The 21,045-nt window shown below is 37.6% G+C and overlaps 1 protein-coding gene across 1 annotated transcript in view; it reads right to left on the bottom strand.

Moving 5' to 3' along the window:
• Positions 1-2,885: 2,885 nt before the first annotated feature.
• LOC139141523 (scavenger receptor cysteine-rich domain superfamily protein-like) overlaps positions 2,886-21,045 on the bottom strand; it is a 34,211-nt gene continuing 16,051 nt past the window's right edge. Inside the window, exons 10-15 of the mRNA XM_070711116.1 lie at positions 14,554-14,703; positions 14,038-14,172; positions 7,929-8,111; positions 7,579-7,692; positions 5,376-5,429; positions 2,886-3,037 (exon numbers count right to left, since the gene is read on the bottom strand). Of these exons, the coding sequence (XP_070567217.1) occupies positions 2,886-3,037; positions 5,376-5,429; positions 7,579-7,692; positions 7,929-8,111; positions 14,038-14,172; positions 14,554-14,703 (788 nt within the window). The remainder of the gene's footprint in view (positions 3,038-5,375; positions 5,430-7,578; positions 7,693-7,928; positions 8,112-14,037; positions 14,173-14,553; positions 14,704-21,045) is intronic.

Genomic DNA, 21,045 nt, shown 5'->3' with positions numbered 1-21,045 from the left:
CAAGGTGTACTGCCTATGCTCATATTAAAGCAGGAAAATAGCAGCATCACATAAGTACTATTATTCAGACAACAGCCAAACAACAATACTTATAGCAGTGACGGTGAGCACATTGCACAGCTACCATATTAGCTGTTAAATTGCTTCAACCTCTATAGAATGGTTTCCGCAAAGAAATCTTCAGGTAACCAAATAAGGAGAGCTCCCAGATGCGGATGGCACAAGCAAGTACGAAATTTACTTGTGCAGTGTCCCTCTTTTCATTCAAATTCTGTTCTTAGCTGAAGTGCGAAAATTGAGGGACCACTAAGTAAACCAATTGATATAAAATGTTACTAGAAAAGTAGCGTTATCTCAATAAAGAGCAGTCATGTTTTGTTTTGTTTTTGCTCAGAAGAACAAATGATCGAGACTGACCGAAAAAAGTAGCAGGTGGCATGCTTTCTGGTTTGACGAATGCGGAGTGACCTTGGTGATAACAGTGATAGTATAGTGACTGGATTGGGCGAAGCTAGAAATTACACGGTAATGAAAATCGCCACGAAAAGTAACTGCTGAATCATCAGCGTAAAATACTGACTTAGGGTTGACGTACGCAAGTAAGAAGAGAACCTTGAAATGTCGTCAGTTTCTTGTATACGCTCAACAGATTATTCAGTATTTCAAAACAATTAGAAGAAAGCGTGCCTGGAAGGTTCACTGCAATTACGGTCTCCACCCAAAACTGCACAGATACTGTTTACTTTTCCCAGATATTCACTTTCTTTTGAATATGTCGAGAGAGTATGCATGAATTGATATATTTATAGTATTTTTAGTTGTAATTTATTTGGATGTTAGGCAAGCATGATATGTGTTTGGGAGGTAAATCTTAATAGGTAACATGGAAAACCATAAAAATTTAACATAGCTAGGATCCCAGACAACCCCGCAAATGGTCTAAACTAGTCAACGCTAAGTAGTCTTGATGGAAGCTGCCAGTCGACCGGCAAATCATAAAGAGGACCCTCTACAGGTCAAAAACTAAAATATACCCGACAACACCACGGAGCGTAGATGGTGACCTTACTATGCAAGCTTTAATTCGCAAGAAGTAAGCAAGCTTTTACAATATTATTCATTTCCTTCGATAATTCTTTCGTAAAGAGAACTTTTCAGTGACACTACTCAATGTACCAGAACTGCATTCGCCAATACCATAAAAAAAATAGTTGACCCTATATGAATTTTTTTCACTGCGAACTAAAAAATTCATTTAAAATCATGATTGTCTTTGAATCCAATCTTCCATTACTTAATCCTATAATGTAAGAAAACAAGGACAGAAACTACCAACAACTACAGTTTTGATGTTAAGACGCATTTTTTATTTATTTAATGAGGATCGAAACACTAGCTTGCGATGCATGAATTTTAGCGGTACAGTCACGAATTACATATATACAATGCTGAAGGATGCACTCAGAAACACACGAGCAATACGTCATACATAAAATACGCAGAAATCTTACGTTTGCAAATGACGTATGCATGTCCATGAAGACCGCAGTCCGGTTTTCCAAATGGACAATCCATGACCGAGAGAGATGGTGGACAATCGTATGGAGATGTCCATGCTTCGCCATTTGCAACATTGGAGAAAACTGTAGACACATCACGAAAGCCTGTGACATGAAACACAAATTGATGTTTGATAAAACCCAGAATTGCGGAATGTTTTGAAAGAATCATAGCTTTCGCATTTCATTGGTCAAATACGTGAAAAGAGCAATTTTTGTAAGGCAAACGAACAACAACTGTTCTTGAATGTAAGATTTAAAAGGTTTTAGCCTTTTTCTTATTAACAAAGTCATTTGTTTTCACTGGTCACAAGTTCGTATCCTAACTATCAAATTTAAAAAGGACTGTACTTTGACATCGATTATGTTAATGAACACATTGCATGCTATAAGCAGTAATACTTTGAATGCAATTTATTTTATGAACTTCATTTGGTACCTTTTAGGTTATTTATTAACTAATCTAAATGTAAAATCATAGGTGTTGTAATCAATGAGACCCGTTCTGGTTTGAATTTGACACTTAAATTTTGACCAAACAAAACAAATGAATTCAGAAACACAGCAAAATTTTAGTTTGCTTTTTATTAGCCGAGCCATATCAAGACTGAGAACTCTTGTCCTCAGCAAACCTAAGGGGATTATTTTGCCGTGCTATTACATCTAAGACTACTTGTTTTGTTTATTCGTATTCCTAATCAATTCCTTTGAAGTTATGCGGTCTTCAGATATTTTTGGTGGTTTCCTCTATTCTGTCTCAAGGAATATTATTTCTCTTTTGACGAACGTTCTGTTCTTCCATTTCTATTTCCATAGCATATTGCATTGCTTCCTCCCATAGAGGAACATGTATTTCAGTCTTTGAAACATCTCCCTTGATCAATTGGAACTGGGACACATTTTTCGTATTGGTGTTATGAGTGCAGTGTCTCGTATCTTAGTTTCTATTTTTCATAATACACGTACACATGCAAATATACGTATATACATGCATGCATGCATGCATGCGTACATACATACATACATACATACATACATACATACATACATACATACATACATACATACATACATACATACATACATACATACATACATACATACATACATACATACATACATACATACATACATACATACATACATACATACATGCATGCATGCATGCATGCATACATACATACATACATACATACATACATACATACATACATACATACATACATACATACATACATACATACATACATACATACATATATACATACATACTCACTTTCGTATGTCATATGAATTTACAGGGACATTTCATATTTCCGGGCTCTTTTAGGAGAAGTCCTTCCTACCTAGTTCTTTGCAGACAGCTTCACCATCTTTCAAATCAAATCGGTTGGCGCACACTCCTTTCCAAGCATTGTTACGATAAACTCGTACGTAGCCATCGTTGTAGGTATAACCATTGGTGAAGGAAACCCGTTCTGAGTATATGAAAAAAATGTCATTTTACACACCATTCCCAATCTATACATGCATCAAAGACTTTACTGAAAAACGAAGAATTTTTTATTATTTTAAAATAAACAGTTTTAGCAGTCTCATTTTGAGTTAGTTTGAGTTCCTTCTCAACAATCTGTGCGCTTACAATTTTCACATTTTGCCCTAGCTCGTAAATGCTTTTCAGAAGCTAAACATGTCATTTCTGGACTCGTCCTTACTCATGAGCCAATAGCCTTCATTTTGTGATTGACTGATTCTTTCCCGGAAGTCTGCAACGTAAGCAAAGAACATGTCGTCAATAAACGATTAGTTCCGCCAATGACAGTAAATATAAATCGATGACCTACAGATAGGAACATCGAAACCAAGATATTTCTGCCAATCCCTCGTTTGTTCGTTCAATGATGTTTCATAGTCCAAAGTCAGTTGACAACAGTGTTTAATATATTTTCTTGTTGTAACTCAGGTTTGGTGGATCCTCCTTGTCTTGCCCTAATAGATTCAAACAAGGTCTTGTTTGCTTAATGCAAACCTTTTTACTGGTGACAATGATATAAGGTGACAGTGCTTGTCATTAGGGTGTAACAATGTAGTTTTCAAATTATAAGTTATTGTTGATAGTATTTTCATCCATTTGTATCTCTATTTAATCAGTTTCCATTGAACTTTCGTATTCTCGGGGGTAGTTGTATATGACTTGTAGCAAATGCACAACAAATGACCCATGTCTGGAGTACTGGTGTCCCAAAGGGTACATCATAAAGTCTTGGCCAAGCTGTAGGCTCTTCCTAGAAAATGCCAAGTCTGCAGTTTTAAATCCGAGTTCAAGAAGCAAGTCAATTCATAACATCAGTTACTTGAATGGGTCATGAAAATATCTTCACTTCTAACCTTTTCGCTGATGACTCGAATTTTTCCACTCCTTTACAAGTAATACACTTGATATCAACGTTGAATTTAAGAGCATCGTAAACTGAACTACAAATAGACTGACCGTCAGCCAGGACAAAACAAATTATGTTCACTATTTATCACCGTTCTTACGTTAAAAAAGGACAGATATATATTAATTCAAATGAGATAAGTAAATTCCATCATGTTTCACATCTTGGAGTAGAGATGGAGCGTCATTCATCCTGGTAACATCACATTCATAAAATCTTACCAAAATCAGTCCTCAAATTGGTTAATTAGCAAAACTTAGACTCATAGTTACAAATCACATCCTTAGTATGCTCTACAATGTTTTATTCTTCCTCATATTTTATACTGTCTGGAGATTTGGGAAGTACACACCATACTGCTTTGCTCCCTATCGATGAACTTATGAAAATGATCAATAGAATTGTTACCTTTAAGTCGCCCACTACTCCCAGTGAACATATCTCTACGGAATTGAATATTTGAACATATATAATCAGTTTGAATATCAGATTGGGATTATCATTCATTGCCTTTTGTCCAGTAATCTAGAACAAAGCGTCAATGAATAAATTTCCTTCCCTACTCAAAAATACACCACTAGACCAGTTTCTAATTCGTTCCTTTCTATTACCAAATGTAAACATCGCCTCGGTCAATTCTCTTTCAGTCATCACGGCGCTAAAGTGTTGATAGGCTTCCAAATTTCATTGGATTCAATTTCCACAACGAAAAAAGTTCAAGCATACCCTCAAATCTATCATTACCAATAAATCGTCATTTTCTCGTGTAATTTTTGCCCTCACTATACTTTTTTCACTTGTATTCAAAACTAAGTTACTGACTTATTAGCATGTAAAACTTGGTTACAATTCTTAGCTTATTTTTTGTAAACCTTTTGGAATTCCTTCGACAATAATGAAGTAGTAAAGACCGGGATTTTACGAATAAATGAATATATAAATTTCGAATTTGAATTGCAGTTTCATACCGCTGTATAAACGTGTTCGGCAAAACAATTCAGATACATTTACAAGATAAATAAAATTAGGTGTGGATAATAACAATTATGAAATAAGATTCAGTGCGATGGACATGCATTCGCCAAATATGCTAGTGATGGTGTAGTAGCAAAAGTAATAGTTATCAAGTGACCTTGACAACATGACTGTATACACTTTTGATGATAATAGACTCCTTGACAATATCGATCAAAGTTTGCACAGCTATCCTCAGGATATTTCATTCCCTAACAAACTATCATAAATCGGGTGCCTTCACTAGAATGACCAGCATAAAGTATTTGCAAACAAGTACTAGGTCGTATTTAACAATTACAAGATTTGCAAATATTCAAGAAAGCTAATATTTCATTGGATTTAAAACTCTTATTCTTACCTTTGCATCGCACAGGATTACCACTGGTAATTTCTGTTTCATTGCCGGGGAAACCTGTGAAGCAGTGTTAAGCAGTGGTCAGGCTCTGAAATACGTTTTACACCCAATATGATTACGTATTATATTATCATATACCTACATTCAGGTGGATCTGTAAAGCTATGGCGGGAAGCGCCCTGTCATCCATGCATGTTTTGTTAAGTATCACGCCCCGGCCCGCTTACTATGTAGTTCAGGTCAGTGTGTTACTCATGTGCTATTGGGTGATATTTTGCTTTTTATCATCCAATCAAAGCTAGTGTAATATTTCTGAGATTTCTGATTCTGGTAAATAGATTCCACACTCGGGTGTGGGATCGATTTTTTCCATACCAGGAATGTGAGAATAAGAAAATGTCTGCTCGCTCCGATCGTAGTTACGCATGGCGACAGTGCAGCCGCGCCGGTGAAATCAGCTTACATTTCTAAATTATAGTGAAAGCACGTGCGTGGCTGTTCAGTATAAATTACAATAAATTGACATCACGCTTTTATCTTTCTTACACCTCGATTTCAGCCCGGATCTCTGATGTTAACGTACAATTAGGCATGTCGTTTTGCGCGTTCTAGATTTCTGCAGGTAACAGGTAAACAAATGACATCATTATATATGTGTCAATCAACGGCTCTTTGGAAAAATTAACACAAATAGTGAGAAATTTTCGATATCGCAAGCATTTTCATCACCAAAACGACGCTAATATTTATCATCCCATAAGGCGCATATGATAAAACTTTACGGCCCTGATACGGCTTTTACGGACCTTGGTCGTACGGCGTACGAACCTTCGCATGCTAGGGCCCTTCCGCCGTACGACCTCGGTCCACAAAAGCCGTATCATGGCCGTAAAGATTAATGAAAACCAATTATCTCGTAGGCACACTTGATTATTGGAGTTAACACTGACTTTTTATTCAGGGTTTTTGGTTAAACTTTTGGAGACGTTGTTTGTGGTTGATAATTGCACGTGATTATGCGAAAAATACGACGAGATGGCATCGTAGCAACCATAGTTACTTTGTGAGCTCTCAGGGCAGAAACACTGCTTTACGCAAATCAAAACATAACACGCCGGCAGTTTCATAAACATGTCCTTCCTTGACGAACGTGCAAAAGACGGTATGACTGACCGTAAACCATTGAGTAAAACCAGAGAGTATCGATAAAAGACTTTCAAATTTGGTTCAAACACACTCATTATATATTCATAACAATATGAGAGGAATTTTTAAAATGGTAAAACTCACTTTCCTGAAGCTCAAAACACTCCCGTTTTCTCTAGCACGCCGATTGCGCTCAGCACCACACGACAACAGCAACACAAACTTTGCCGAACATACTTTCGCTTAACAATTGGCGAAAATCCGAAAATTACCGAAGGATGCATGATCGGCACTCTTCGGAAAAGAGAGGCGAGAGCTACCTGAGGCGAGGCGAACATGGATGGGTTACGTAACCGCTTCACGCCTTGAACAATACCCGTTGCTAGTCTGTTTCTCTATTTGTCTGTGGTTCAAGCAATGTACTGCATTCGCAAGGTCCAGAAAAGTACAAGGTCTGTATATTATCTACATGTCGAACGATCTATTGCAGAATCTAGTTGCCTCTATGTAAAGACATGTGCTTGTTTCAACTACACATCGAGTTCTTTATTTTGCCTTTGTAGTAAGACAAGAAAGTAGTCAGCAGGCGCGATGCAATAGATACCTCAAGTACAGTGTTTTAAAATTGTTTTAGTTTAACTGAGCAGCAGGAACACTGCAGAAATGGATATGTTACCTGCATTTCTGCTGCTTAAAGAGAAGGTTAATTACATACCAAAAATGTTCTAATACTTTATGTTGTGTTTGCAGATACTGAGTGCCTCACTGAAGGTGCTAGTGAACTCGAACCTATATGTATAGTTTACATAGTTGTCCTGACGGGGCTAAAGGGACCTGTCCTCTGTAACACCAAACGATTAATAGGTCTCAAATGCGTCAAAATGTTCGTGGAATTCCTGGACCTACTTGTAGACGTTCTTCAAAAGGTACTGTATGTGGCCATGCCTGCGGACATACATACATAGATACATACACATATTATACATAGATGCATATATTCATACAAACATACCTATTAAATACATGCAAACACACACACACGATTTTTATTAAAAATTACCAAGCTCAAGACAGACATCTTCCCCGTCGACGACTTGATAATCTTTCCAATCACCATCGATGTACTTCTCAAGTTTGCCACTGGATCTGGTTCCATTTTCCCATCTAAAGCGTTCTGAATGAAAAAAACAATCACGTTGTGATTTTATGATTGGTGGCATATGTATATACTACCAAAATTAATTATTTAGTTATTATGTGTCGTGGGATATTTTTAAAAGTGCTGCAATTAACGGCTTGAAACACAACCTCTAGAAATTACAAATGTTGCCTGTCGAAATTTTGATCTCTCCCAAAAATGCCTGGCTCCCAGGAAATGAAGAGGATTTACATGGTAACCACAAAACATACGTTCACAATAGACCGCTACATCACATTTGGTATCAGTAGTTGAATTTCCAATGGGATGCACGGAAGGGCAGAAGGCGATACTCTGTTCATGTCCATGACAGTCAACATCGTCCAGCATAATCTTCCCTGTTCCAGAACCATAGAAGCCCTTGGACAGCATATGAAGTGTGTTTGTCGGATATCCTACACACCAAGAAGAAAGCGGCAGTCAGACATGATATAGTAGATAATTGTTATATCATGCATTGTTAAAGAGTGTCCAAACATTGGCATATAAAAATATGTCCAAACATTTTGTCCATAGAGTTATTATATTGTCGCGCAGGGTTTCAGGCGTGTTCAAAACCAGACATTAAAAGATATGATGTCCAAAAAAATGTTTTTCATTTATCGTCTTTGCTATCGCCTAAACTTTCCCATTTCGTTCAAAAAGACTTAGATATTATATCCCTAAGACAATATCCACCCAACGCATAGATCGACCTGTTTGAGTATGGCTGTGGTTCCAAGATGTCTTCACAGATTTACAAAACATCTTGCCGACAATTAGCATTATGCAAGGGCCACGTCTTGCATGTTAATTGTTAGTCAGAAACGAATAACATTAACTTAGGATATTTATTGGTCATAATTGGATGGAATATTGAAAATGAAAGTACTTTTGCCGACTTGTCAGTTTTTATGCAAGAAGCCGTGAGTTTCTACCCTCAAACGTTGACCGGCAGTCGTCAACTTAAAAGCGCATAGATTGTCACGTCCGTTTTAAAAACAGCGCTGTGCATGACCCTCGAACCACATATCCCAAAGCATCTTGTTACTTTGCTTACTTGTCTCCTGTGTCTATTTCTGTACATGGCTAGGGGGGCCATCTAATTGCGTAGCGTCCCTTGCTCACGCAACAACAATCGGTGGAGTAGCATCACAGTGTGAGACTTAGTGCGTTTATTACTGTAGTTTTACGATTTATCCGGACGCCAAACTTGCTAATTACCCAGCAAGTTTGCTGATGATATTGAGACTTTGATCGGTAATTACCAAAGCACTTTGGTAATTCACCTCAAACTTGATACTTGATCTGGCTGCATGAGCACTCCATGGGGTACACAATGTGTATACAAAGTCACCAATAAGTACCATAATAGTGCCATAAACTAATTTGTGACAGAAGTTGGCATTCCACTGGACGGCATTTCTCAGTAAAACCAACAGATGTACATCTGTGCTGTACATCCGTGTATCCTACCCTAGTTAAACTCAACTATGGAGAGGTTAGGAGAGTATAATTGGTCACATGTTTTCTAGTATATTTATGATCCTATGATCCTCCGTCCCTGTCACCAAAATAGAATAGTCCCACTCTGCACATCCGCTATTGTTTATTTTCCGTTGAAGTCCATGACTATGTTACCTAGTTTTCGTCCTCTAAAACCTGCAATTTCATTCGGTTGAAGCAATTATCCTTTCATCTCTGAAGAGTTTTTACCAGTGACTATAACAACTTTCACTGCCAGTTATTTTCACGAGAAGAACACCGTTTGATACTGGTATGCTGAGTTGTTTTTACGTACAGGCAATGCACATACCAGTTCACAGTTCACACACTTTGCTGTTGATGGGGAAAATACATGAAGTCTTTGTTTCATATATATTTTTTATTTTAAGATATGATTCATGCAGAAATTTCACCAAAATGTCATTGATCTTGGGATTGTGCAATCACTTTGATTTGATATAGCGATATAAAATACTTAGTCAATTTAGCTGGGAATCGTTGCCGAGTTTTGCTGCCTTCTTTTTTTAGCTCTATGGCATAAATGTGATGAATGCCAGTTCAAGGAATTCGAGAAGAGGTAAATCTTTTTTGTATTTTTTCTTCCTTAACAATTTCTTTGGGTGAAAGTCAATTAAGGTTAGTGATTGAACATTAGTGTTCACTAATTGTGCTTAAATCAGCATGAATTTAGCATTAATGGAAAAAGTATTTAGTGGGACTGTTCAATCATGCTCATTGAGGTTAAACGAATCTTTTTGGTGCAGTCGGCAGGTTTACTGCATTGCAAGCTGTATTTGTCTAGTGCCATTTTTATCACTTTCTTCAGCAATTTTTTTAGTATCATGGGTACACTGTTGAAAACTTTGAGTGCAAACTCATGTCACAAATTGGTTATGCTATCAATGCATACACTATAGTTGTTGGCGTCTGTAATTAAACTTTGCCACCCACGGAGTTACTGGAGCCAGAACAAGTATCAAGTTTGAGGTGAATTACCAAAGTGCTTTGGTAATTACCGATCAAAGTCTCAATATCATCAGCGATCTTGCTGAGTAATTAGCAAGTTTGGTGTCCGGATAAATCGTAAAACCACAGTAACTTTTATAGGGTCACGTTGCAGCGACATAAAACTTAAATACTGCCAAAAATGGTGGGAAGAGAACGCGGGAAACGTTTTAAAAGCTTTGTCCGAAGCTGGTCACAAGGAAAAGATAGCTCGACCATCGCAAGGAATGCAGACATATCAATCAACAATCAGTTCCAACACTGACCGCCATCGATATGCATTCTACACTGGAGACACTAAATTTTTCTTCGAAACATGTGGGCCTAATTTACAACAATTCAGAATAAAGAACGCTCTCGCTTGTTAGGGATAAGTTACAGAAGAAAATCAAACATCGGTATATGAAGTTTGGCCCGGCGATGTGAAGATCGAGGTACTAATGTTGGGACTAAAATCAAACTGTGGACCTTGTACATAACAATCAATATTTAGAATTTCGTCCCAATCAATCCTGATAACGAAATTTTTAGAGTAATATAAGCAAAGGAGGCTTCATACAACATTGCATAAGCTGATTACAAGGCAGGTGACCTCATTACGTACGAATACCATTCTGGAGGACGCAAGTTTTATAATGTACACACATGGGGGTATGCTGTGTGCATTGTCAATAGTGGGTCGGAAACAAATCAAACGGCAAGGTAAAGTCAAATAACGTTGAAAATCTTGCAAGCAAAGAATAAAACTATCGGTTAGAGAGATCAATAATGTCGATTACTTATCACATTTTTATGACAAACCTAAGAAACTTGGCAATCCAATCACAGTTTTCGCGACCCGGCATTTTTATGCTGCAGCATAATGCTCCGTATTTCAGTTCTATTTCATATCACGTGACCACCTGTGCAACTGGATATCACAGCAGCGGTTTCACAGAAGTAAAAGACCTAGTTTAATTCCCCTCTCGTAGAAAATTCTTTGTGGACTTTTGGCAAGTAGTTATTTGAAGCTCATGCAGCGATAAGATAATTTTTTGCTTTGTACATTAAAGAGGCACTCCCACTTGGTAACATTTTTAAAACACATTTTTTAATGCAAACGGTCGATATTTGACGTGGCGACTGCGCGCGGATCGCGAGATATCGATAAAAACATATCATTTCCCGAGCGTATTTTTCACATCCCGAAGTTTTACGATCGTTTCTGATTTTGACCCGAAATCCGCCGGAGGTTTGTTGTTGTGCTGATTGACGATATTCTAGGGAGTCTACAATAAGTTCGAACGACGCAATTAATTTACTTCCCACTGCAAAGACTTTATATACAGCACTATGCCATACCTCCGGTAAGTTTTGTAAAACTTCTCCCTAGTTTCTGTCGTTTTCATTATTCTAAATCAGTTGTACTATATTTTTAACCAATACCACATAAACATAAGTTTTTACGTGTCAAATATTAGCCGCCTCCGATGACTACATTTTGTCGTCTGCCACACAGTACGCCGCGCGCGTGGTATGCGTCTATGCATACCACTCGGCGGCCGCTATGTATCAACCGCACGTAACTGTGCTAGTCATCTATGCGAATTCTGGTGGAATCAAACTTTGTTTTCCGTTTTTTCTCAGAGTCAGTAAGACTAGGCTTTCCCCCAGGGGGCATGACCTATCACCGACGCGAGTGGTACTGTGGCATACAGTAGCGTAAGCGTAGACTCGTACTCCATAGCTCAGTTGACAATGGCCCCAGTGCCGAACATTCGATGTTCGAGAGCTGAATTTAGGTGGGCCACCGGAATTCAAACTTTTATATTTTTGAAGGCATGTTTTTATCGATATCTCGCGATCCGCGCGCAGTCGCCACGTCAAATATCGACCGTTGGCATTAAAAAAATGTGCTTTAAAAATGTTACCAAGTGGGAGTGCCACCTTAAGGATACAATGATACAACATTATTCAAAGTCATTGAGCACTTTTACTTAGCCAATTCCTCATTTGCATATTTAATGAACTGTCCTTACTAAGGATATTTATCCGAACTGACTTGACCAAAGTTGATGAAACTTGTTATCTATATTTAAGGTACTATGATACAACATTATTGAAAGTCTTGAAATATATTTACATCAGCCAATTCTTAATTTGCATATTTAATAAACTTTCCTAAGTAAGGATATATAGATTGATTGAGCAGACCATAGTTGACGAAACTTGCTATGTACACTGAAGATACTATGATACAACATTATTCAAAGTCATTTAGCATTTTTACGTCAACCAATTCCTGATTTGCATATTTAATGAACTTTCCTAATTAGGGATGTATACCAGGAATTACTTGATCAAAGTTGGTGAAACATGCAATGTACATTGATGATACTAGGTTAAAACAATATGAAAGTCATTTGGCATTTTCATGTCAGGTAATTTATAATTTACATATCTAATGAACTTTCACAGTTTAGTGGACTTGACCAAAGGCCATTGCACTTGTTACATCAAGAGGTGATACAACGACAGCAGTCAAAGAAAGTATTTTAATTTAAGTTAATTACATATTTGTATACTTAATGAATATTATTCATGATGTTGATCATAAGCAGTTTTAATGAAGTTTCAAACATGTAGAAAAAGTTCAAATTTACACACAACTGCAATATAGAATGAAACACGTGAGCATTTTCAGTTCATATCTGGTTTACAAAAATAAATATTGACTTCAGCGACAGACATTTTGTGCTATTTATGTCACTGCTGCCCTTTTCCCCGACCCCTGAAAACAGTTTTGCGAAAACAATATCTGTTACTGAAGGATGCTAACAACAAATCAGAAATTATCGCCTGCTATTGTCACAATCTTTATCAAGGTCTTCATTCAGTACTACACAAATAGCCAGTTGAAATAGCGTATGCTTCATCTTTTGACGTTGGCTGATTGAATTTTGGTAATACTGCGCGCAAACATTTCTCATTTGAAATCCCACAAATTAATTTAAACTCTAACAGCATAAATGCACCTTCAATCACCGTCAGTTGTGCTTCAGTGACATTGGCGTTATGTGTAACGTAATCCTTTGCCACTTATAATGACGAAAAGTCGTTAACCAATTACTGGGTCGTCCTTCTTTTGAAACAATTTTCTTTTTTTAAAATCAGCTCGTAAAGCCTTTAAAGTAGATATTTTCGAAAGTGTGCATGTTGGCTAATGCCATGATTTGTATATTGTAATAATTGTTTACATAAGGATTGCATTAAAGAAAATATGAAAAACTTCTAAAAAGTAAGGTTTCTTTTTCGCCTAGAGAAATGTTGCGGTGCTTCCGGTCTGGCTTAGCATCAATGATTGACAGCATAAGGAACCGTGAAGGTGTGTCTCAGATTTCTTATATCTATCCTAGTGTTCTTGTTACAGACTCTGAAAGGTGTTCGACAATGGATTAATCTAGATCCTCAATCAAAATCGCAGTGACACTTTTCAAGACTGCTGGTACAATAGCTTTTGTCGATCGCACAAGCTTCAATCCAAACACTACGTTTGTACCGAGGACAAATTTGATGCCGTCCGATCTCTTTGTAAGCAATGATCAAAATATACAACATCATAATATTTATCAATATCCAGACCTTTGGAAAATAAATTCCTTGATGGGAATATACAAGTTCTTAGTTTTGCAGAGAATTTCTTGTTCGGAAGGGTCAGATACTTGTCTGAAACAAATACATGTAATTTCAAGGGGCGCTTTGTACATAACGCCATAATGTGCATGAGTGTTGTTCAATAATCAAACAATGATCACTAGGAGAACACTCTTACTTTTTAATATGCTAACTCACCTAACTGGCTGCACACTAACTTCACAGTTTCAATGTTCCACTGACGTGCGCAGACTCTTCCCCATCTCCCATTTACTTTTACTTCAAGCCTACCCCGATTTTTTGACTCGTCTCCAGTGAGTCTCAGTTCGGGCACTGAAAGTATAGAGCAGTAAAGTGAAAGCGAAAATGAGTACCGTTATATAAATTATAGACTGAAAATTTTCAATTATTGACACACACTTCTTAAGCTATTGCATAACAGGGAAGGAGCTGAGGATATAGGGAAAATAACACTCAGGGCCGGAGTAACTAGTTATCGGGCTTTTCTCCACGTTATCCTTCTTGAGAGCCAACGTTCCAAACTCCGCCTTCACCGTTGATTATAGTCTTGCTTTGATCATTACTAAATGTTGGAAGTCAGCGCGTCGCCCTTTGGTATTTGGCTATTTAGCCGCAATATCTTGGATTACGGACTTGTAATCAAATTGTAAGTAACAGGCATCATTGATATCGCCTAAAATCTACATAACGAACCTGCACAGGCTTTTTCCTTCAAACCAACTCCAATTTGGTTGCTACAGTTCCTGATACTTGGCTCCATACCCGTACATTGCAGAGCATGTGTGGTAGAAGATGGCAAGTTACAATCGCTGCAGAGATCACCGTGAACTTCAGATAAGAAACCTAAAAACGCATGATTCGAAAACATCGGTATTGAATCCATGTTGCATACTACTTCTCAGGAGTCAATTTTGAATTGTGTGTATCTGTATGGGGTGTGCAAAAGCTGGGGGAGGGGGAACAACATTTTTACCTTGATTAAGTAAACTGGCCTGAAATGCGTATACGTTGTAGTTTCAGAAACCTGAGCTTTATAATATGCATAAGTTTGTAGTATGAAATATGACGTCATAGAATTGGATAACTTTAAATAGATTTTTTCTGGTAATTTAGTATTTTTGACCGGAAGAATACATGATAACTATGGTTTCCTTCTATTGAAGCAAATCAAACAGATTTTTAGAGGTTATTACCCAATATCGCCTGTTCCTGTGTCGTATCAGCACGAGTGTCATTTGTGCTGCGTCAGACACGATACGAAGTCGAGTGTCTGACGCAGTACAAATGACACGAATGCTGATACGACACAAGGAACAGGCGATATTTAGGGGTTATACACGACGTTTAGGCGATACTGCGTCGTATTCGAGTGATGCGTCCTTATTTGACGAGTTGCGAAGCAACGATTCAAAATGCGGGGTCCGACACATCACTCGAATATGACGCGGTATCGCCCAAACTTCGTGTAATAAACTGTTTATCATACATGCATGCTTTGGTTATGACTGTTTTCCTACGGATGTTCCGAAATTAGCGACGAAATCAACTGAAATCGACCTTGCTTGCTCATCGCTGTACTGATAAAAAGTTGGTTGCTAAGGAGTGATTACAACCGTATCACTTCTTGATATTATTCCGCTGTTGGGCCATTCCACTTCAAAGGAGGGTTTACGGCACACTTTTAAAGCGAACAATTTAAATATTAAGATGTCGACACAGGTTTTCACACTTTGAAGAAGATTTATTTTTAGCTTGAAATGGCGGTGGATGTAAAAATAGGCTTGAGTGTATAAAATGAGTGTGTTTTCGTGTTTTGAAACATAAACTCATCCATTCGCGAAAGTTATGAGGCCGGCCAAAATCGGGTCAAAATACTCGAGCCGCGCCAACGTTCGATTTCAAACTCGATCGAGCAGCTGAGAGCATAAAGCAAGCAGCTCTGCGTCATCTATGCTTATGAATGCACAGTGGATATAATAGCTGTACCAGTCAGTTCATGTCCAAGAATTACACATGTCCTCAGTCGTCAAATATGCCGAATTTACCATCTTAGAAAGGAATTTGTGAGCGGATTAGGGAAAACGTGAAGTGAGTACACTGTAAGCTGTAGCGTCGTAACTCGTTCATGATTATGGTTATGTTGCTGTACGAATAAAACATTTTAAGGGTATTTCCATCGTCTGCTCGCATATTCTCGTTACTGGCTTGCCCAAATAGAACTAAATTTCTTTCACAACAACCTAAACGAAAGTTTTACTTTCCTTAGTATCTTACATTGTCTCCGGAACCCGCAACGGTGTCACCAGACAACTATCATGAACTGTGAATCTCAGTGACAGGTACAAATCGGAAATATAATATGTGCACCTTGTCTGTCTCGAGTATTTTCAGTGCGGTTGGATTTTTGAGGCTCATTTATGGCTGTAAACGATGTAATTCACCACTCAGATACTTAAACTCGTCAACATGAAACTTTTCATATGGCGGTTCTGTCAACCGAGATCGTAATCTTTGGCAGCGCAGAGCAGACGACATGAATACACCACCGTATATGACTGGCCGTGAACGATGACAGGTGTCGGGTCGGCAAAACACACACATATTCAATGCGTTCGTTTGTATGTTTTAGGTACAACTGTACTTGTATCTAAGTACAATGCCCATGAACTGACTTCAAACAACAACATTTTGACCATAATCACATTCACAATGACGTTTCGGAGTGTCACAGTCTAATTCGCTCAGCAGTTTTACATGTATGTGAACATCCCAGCGAAGGGCACGCGTACGCGTAGCTGTAAGTAGTTCGGTTACAGTGAAAAATAATTCGTATTTTCACTAGCTAAAATACGGGTTCATATTAGTACCGTCTAAACAATAGGAGAATGGCAATACAGACATAGCATGTATAATAATGGGTAATAACCGATTTATCATATACCCATGCCCATAATTTTACAAATAGAACGAAAAACCTTAAATTTTGAGGCTTAACTTTATTACGCCTTGCGCATAAATATCAGAATGTTTATGTGAACAGGCTTCATTCATAAAGTATACGACAAAGTCAACATAACGCGAGACATCGCTGCAAGTCGTCCATATCTCAATGAACCCCAAGAATAAAGACAACGGATACAAAAACGCCATACAGGAGGAACCCTTTAAGGTGTCATGTGCTATTACAATTGTAACCGATCGAAAACTGTGCTCAGCTTTAAATCTATCCAGATTTCGATCGTCGTACGACACTGAGCTCGCGCGGAGAGGAAACGCCATTTTGTTTGTTTACCCCGAGTAACCATGTCAACAGTCGTCGTGCGCGCGCGACATCGCTGTCACGCCACGCACTCACTACCTGTTCGGGGGTAGACCGTGCACAGTGCCAGCGCCGTGCGAACGGCAGAATGATTGCTAGAACTAGACAAAAAAATGCCATGGGAAAACATTTCAAGACTCAACATGTTATTTCCGTATTTGGCAACCAGAAGTACCCGTGTTCCTCGAAGCCCTTCAAGTTTTTACGTCGGCGACATCGCTTCCCAGGCGGGGAGCGGCAGACATTTTTTTGTTTACGTTGTTTTTCAACAAACTGCTAATGTAGTTCTGGAAAAATCCAAAACTGATGACGTTCATCGTGCATATCTCGACGTTTACCGTGAAATATCACGGCTGATATTTTACGGTGAACGTGACTAGAATGTAGCAATATGGGCATGGGTATATGATAAACGGATGTTATTTACCAATTGCAATATGCTTAAGAAGAAAATAATGTCAAAATTGGGTATTTACCATGCACTATTTTTTTCTAGTCACTAAACTTTCAAATTACAAATAGGGTTAACTTTTGTTTCTAATTGGGTTAGTGTTACAAATAGGTAACCTATTACAAATTTGGTTATTTGGTTTTAAAAATAGGGTTGATCGTTACAAATAGGAGTGATACAGTCGTCGACATGTTTTATATCGTCAGTTTCTGTTACAAGGCTGTATTTGTCTCTGTTGTTAATTTTCTTTGGAGGGGCATCATGGGTCAGCATGGCTACAGCAGTGGAGGCATGATCTCAGGATGGCGAGTTCTGACCCCGGCATGGCCATGGTGTTGTGTACTTGAGCAAAGCACTTCATTCCTCATTGCTTCCACCTACCCTTCAGTGATGGGTACCTGGTAGAACAGGGGTTGTAATGTGTGCGCTTAGCTCTGATGCGCTGATTGAGCTGTACATGTGACCTGTTGTTTGCTCCTAAGGGAGTTGAGTAGTATCACGTTAGGTCCAGTGACCGGGAGAAATAATAAGTTTAGTGCAAAGCGTCTTTAGCACAACCTGTGAATATGTGCGCTGTATAAAAACCAATTATTATTTCTATAACTATTGTGTGTGGTATCACTGGTTGACATGCTATTTTTACGCCTCCTTATCATGTACTCATTTAAGAATTGACGTTCAACTTCGCTTGCCTTACACCGTTATTTGTTTGCACATACTTTTGAATTATACTGTTACATATTGTACAAGTTGAAGTGTAAAGGTAATGAAACGCGAGTTAGGGTAAATGTTTCTTACCAAGCTCCCTACAGAGAACTTCAGCATCAGCCTGTGCCCAATATTGGACCCAAACATTTTGCCAACCGGAATTGCCGTATTTCTGCACATTTCCTTCCACCATTAGATTATTTGATGTCTTTCTGGGGTGTAGCCTGACTGCACCTGTTGATAATATATCTATATTCCGACGAGGATATATGTATACTATATATATATATATATATATATATATATATATATATATATATTATATATATATATATATATATATATATATGTATATATGTATATATAAATATATAAGAAACTGTAGGAATTCAGGAATATATATATATATATATATATATATATATATATATATATTAATATATATATATATATATATATATATATATATATATATATATAGAAACTGTAGGAAGTCAGGTGATCCCCACTGGAGCGTGGAATGGGTGAAGATAGAAGAAACTTGGGTTGAAACACACTACCACACTGGTTATTAGGTTTCAAACGTATTTATTATACCTCAAACACAACGTTTCGCTCTAAATTTAGAGCTTCTTCAGGTGTTTTCTACAATAAAAAGTACGAACATGAAAATTACAATGGTTGAATTGTGTAGGAAAACGAGCAATGTAGAGTTATAAGTCTGTGAAAATCTGGAAATGTACATGAATGACAGGAGAGACTAAAAAATTACAATGGTTGAATTGTATAGAAAAACGAGCAATGTGGAGTTACAAGTATCTGAAAATCTGTAAATGTACATAAATGAAAGGAGAGAGACTAACCTCGAGGTTGTGAGTACGGTCAAAACTGTCTGGACCTACGCCGAGAGCTGGAAATTGGCGCGCTGAAGTTCAGGGGGGTCCCTTTAAATACTCAAAAGCTGGTATGTGGGGGCGCTGTTAAATGCTATGTAAATTTTGGGCGAATGTTTAGGCCAGCTGGAGACAGTGTGTCAAGTTTTTTGATCCATTGTGATTCTAAATGTTTGCGTAGTTTGTCATCCTGTTTAATGACTTGCAATATTTGCAAATATACCCTTAATACATCACAGTTCCAAAGCACAGTCAACAAGAAAACATACACAATCAGAAATGCCATCAGCTGCAACAGCAAAAACGTCGTATACCTCCTCACATGCCAACGCTGCCATAAACAATATGTCGGGGAAACTAAAACATCTCTCAGACTTCGTTTCAATAACCACCTCTCCTCAGTGCGTCATAAAAAAGATACCCCGGTCGCCATACATTTTAATTCTGATCAACACAGTATCAGTGATGTTTCAATAATTGGCATCATCCAAGTTAATAAACAGGATGACAAACTACGCAAACATTTAGAATCGCAATGGATCAAAAAACTTGACACACTGTCTCCAGCTGGCCTAAACATTCGCCCAAAATTTACATAGCATTTAACAGCGCCCCCACATACCAGCTTTGAGTATTTAAAGGGACCCCCCCCCCCTGGACTTCAGCGCGCCTATTTCCAGCTCTCGGCGTAGGTCCAGACAGTTTTGACCGTACTCACAACCTCGAGGTTAGTCTCTCTCCTTTCATTTATGTACATTTACAGATTTTCAGATACTTGTAACTCCACATTGCTCGTTTTTCTATACAATTCAACCATTGTAATTTTTTAGTCTCTCCTGTCATTCATGTACATTTCCAGATTTTCACAGACTTATAACTCTACATTGCTCGTTTTCCTACACAATTCAACCATTGTAATTTTCATGTTCGTATTTTTATTGTAGAAAACACCTGAAGAAGCTCTAAATTTAGAGCGAAACGTTGTGTTTGAGGTATAATAAATACGTTTGGAACCTAACAACCAGGTGTGGTAGTGTGTTTCAACCCAAGTTTCTTATATATATATATATATATATATATATAATATATATATATATATATATATATATATATATATATATATATATATTATATATATTATATATTATGTGTGTGTTTGTGTCGTTTATTTACAAACAAGATGAGAATTGGCTTCCTGACAAAGAAATTCATGGGTTCCTTTCGAGCAGTGTTAAGAAGGCGTCTCTCAATGCACATTGTGACTGGATATTGAAGACATGATGTGGATCTGTTTCACCTGTAATCAGATAAGGTAGTGGACTGACATGTTACCCTAAGTATTATATAGTGGATATAAAGACCTTAGTTGCGACATCGTTTATGCCTCCAGGGAACTGGCTTTTGTTCTTCCCAACTGATGTACAAACGTTGTTATAGTTCACAAAACGTTAATATACTTTGAGTTTTTAATAGAAACTTTGGTTTATAAGCCACATACTGGCTAACTTGTGGATTTCATTTTGATCAAATGAATTTCTCAAACGTACAAATCAAAATTTTTTAATGTTCAAGTTTAAAAAGCAAAGTTTCAATGAACACACTCTTTTTACCTGATTTTTGCCTAAGGTGAGAAATGTCTGTCGTCCATTCAGAAATACCTAATTGTGATCAATGAAACCGAAGCACAACAGATTTTATACCTTCAACTATAATTGCAATAATGACTGCTTTTTCCTATAAACTACCTCGAGGGAAACCAATTTGTCACATGTCATATATGTACATAGAGTATTTTGCAGAAAGTAACTTCAACA

Source organism: Ptychodera flava, chromosome 10 (genome assembly GCF_041260155.1).
Source record: "Ptychodera flava strain L36383 chromosome 10, AS_Pfla_20210202, whole genome shotgun sequence".
In the NCBI taxonomy this organism is placed as follows: domain Eukaryota; kingdom Metazoa; phylum Hemichordata; class Enteropneusta; family Ptychoderidae; genus Ptychodera; species Ptychodera flava.
Note: the sequence above shows the minus strand (reverse complement) of the source record. Positions and strands in the feature narration are given on the sequence as shown.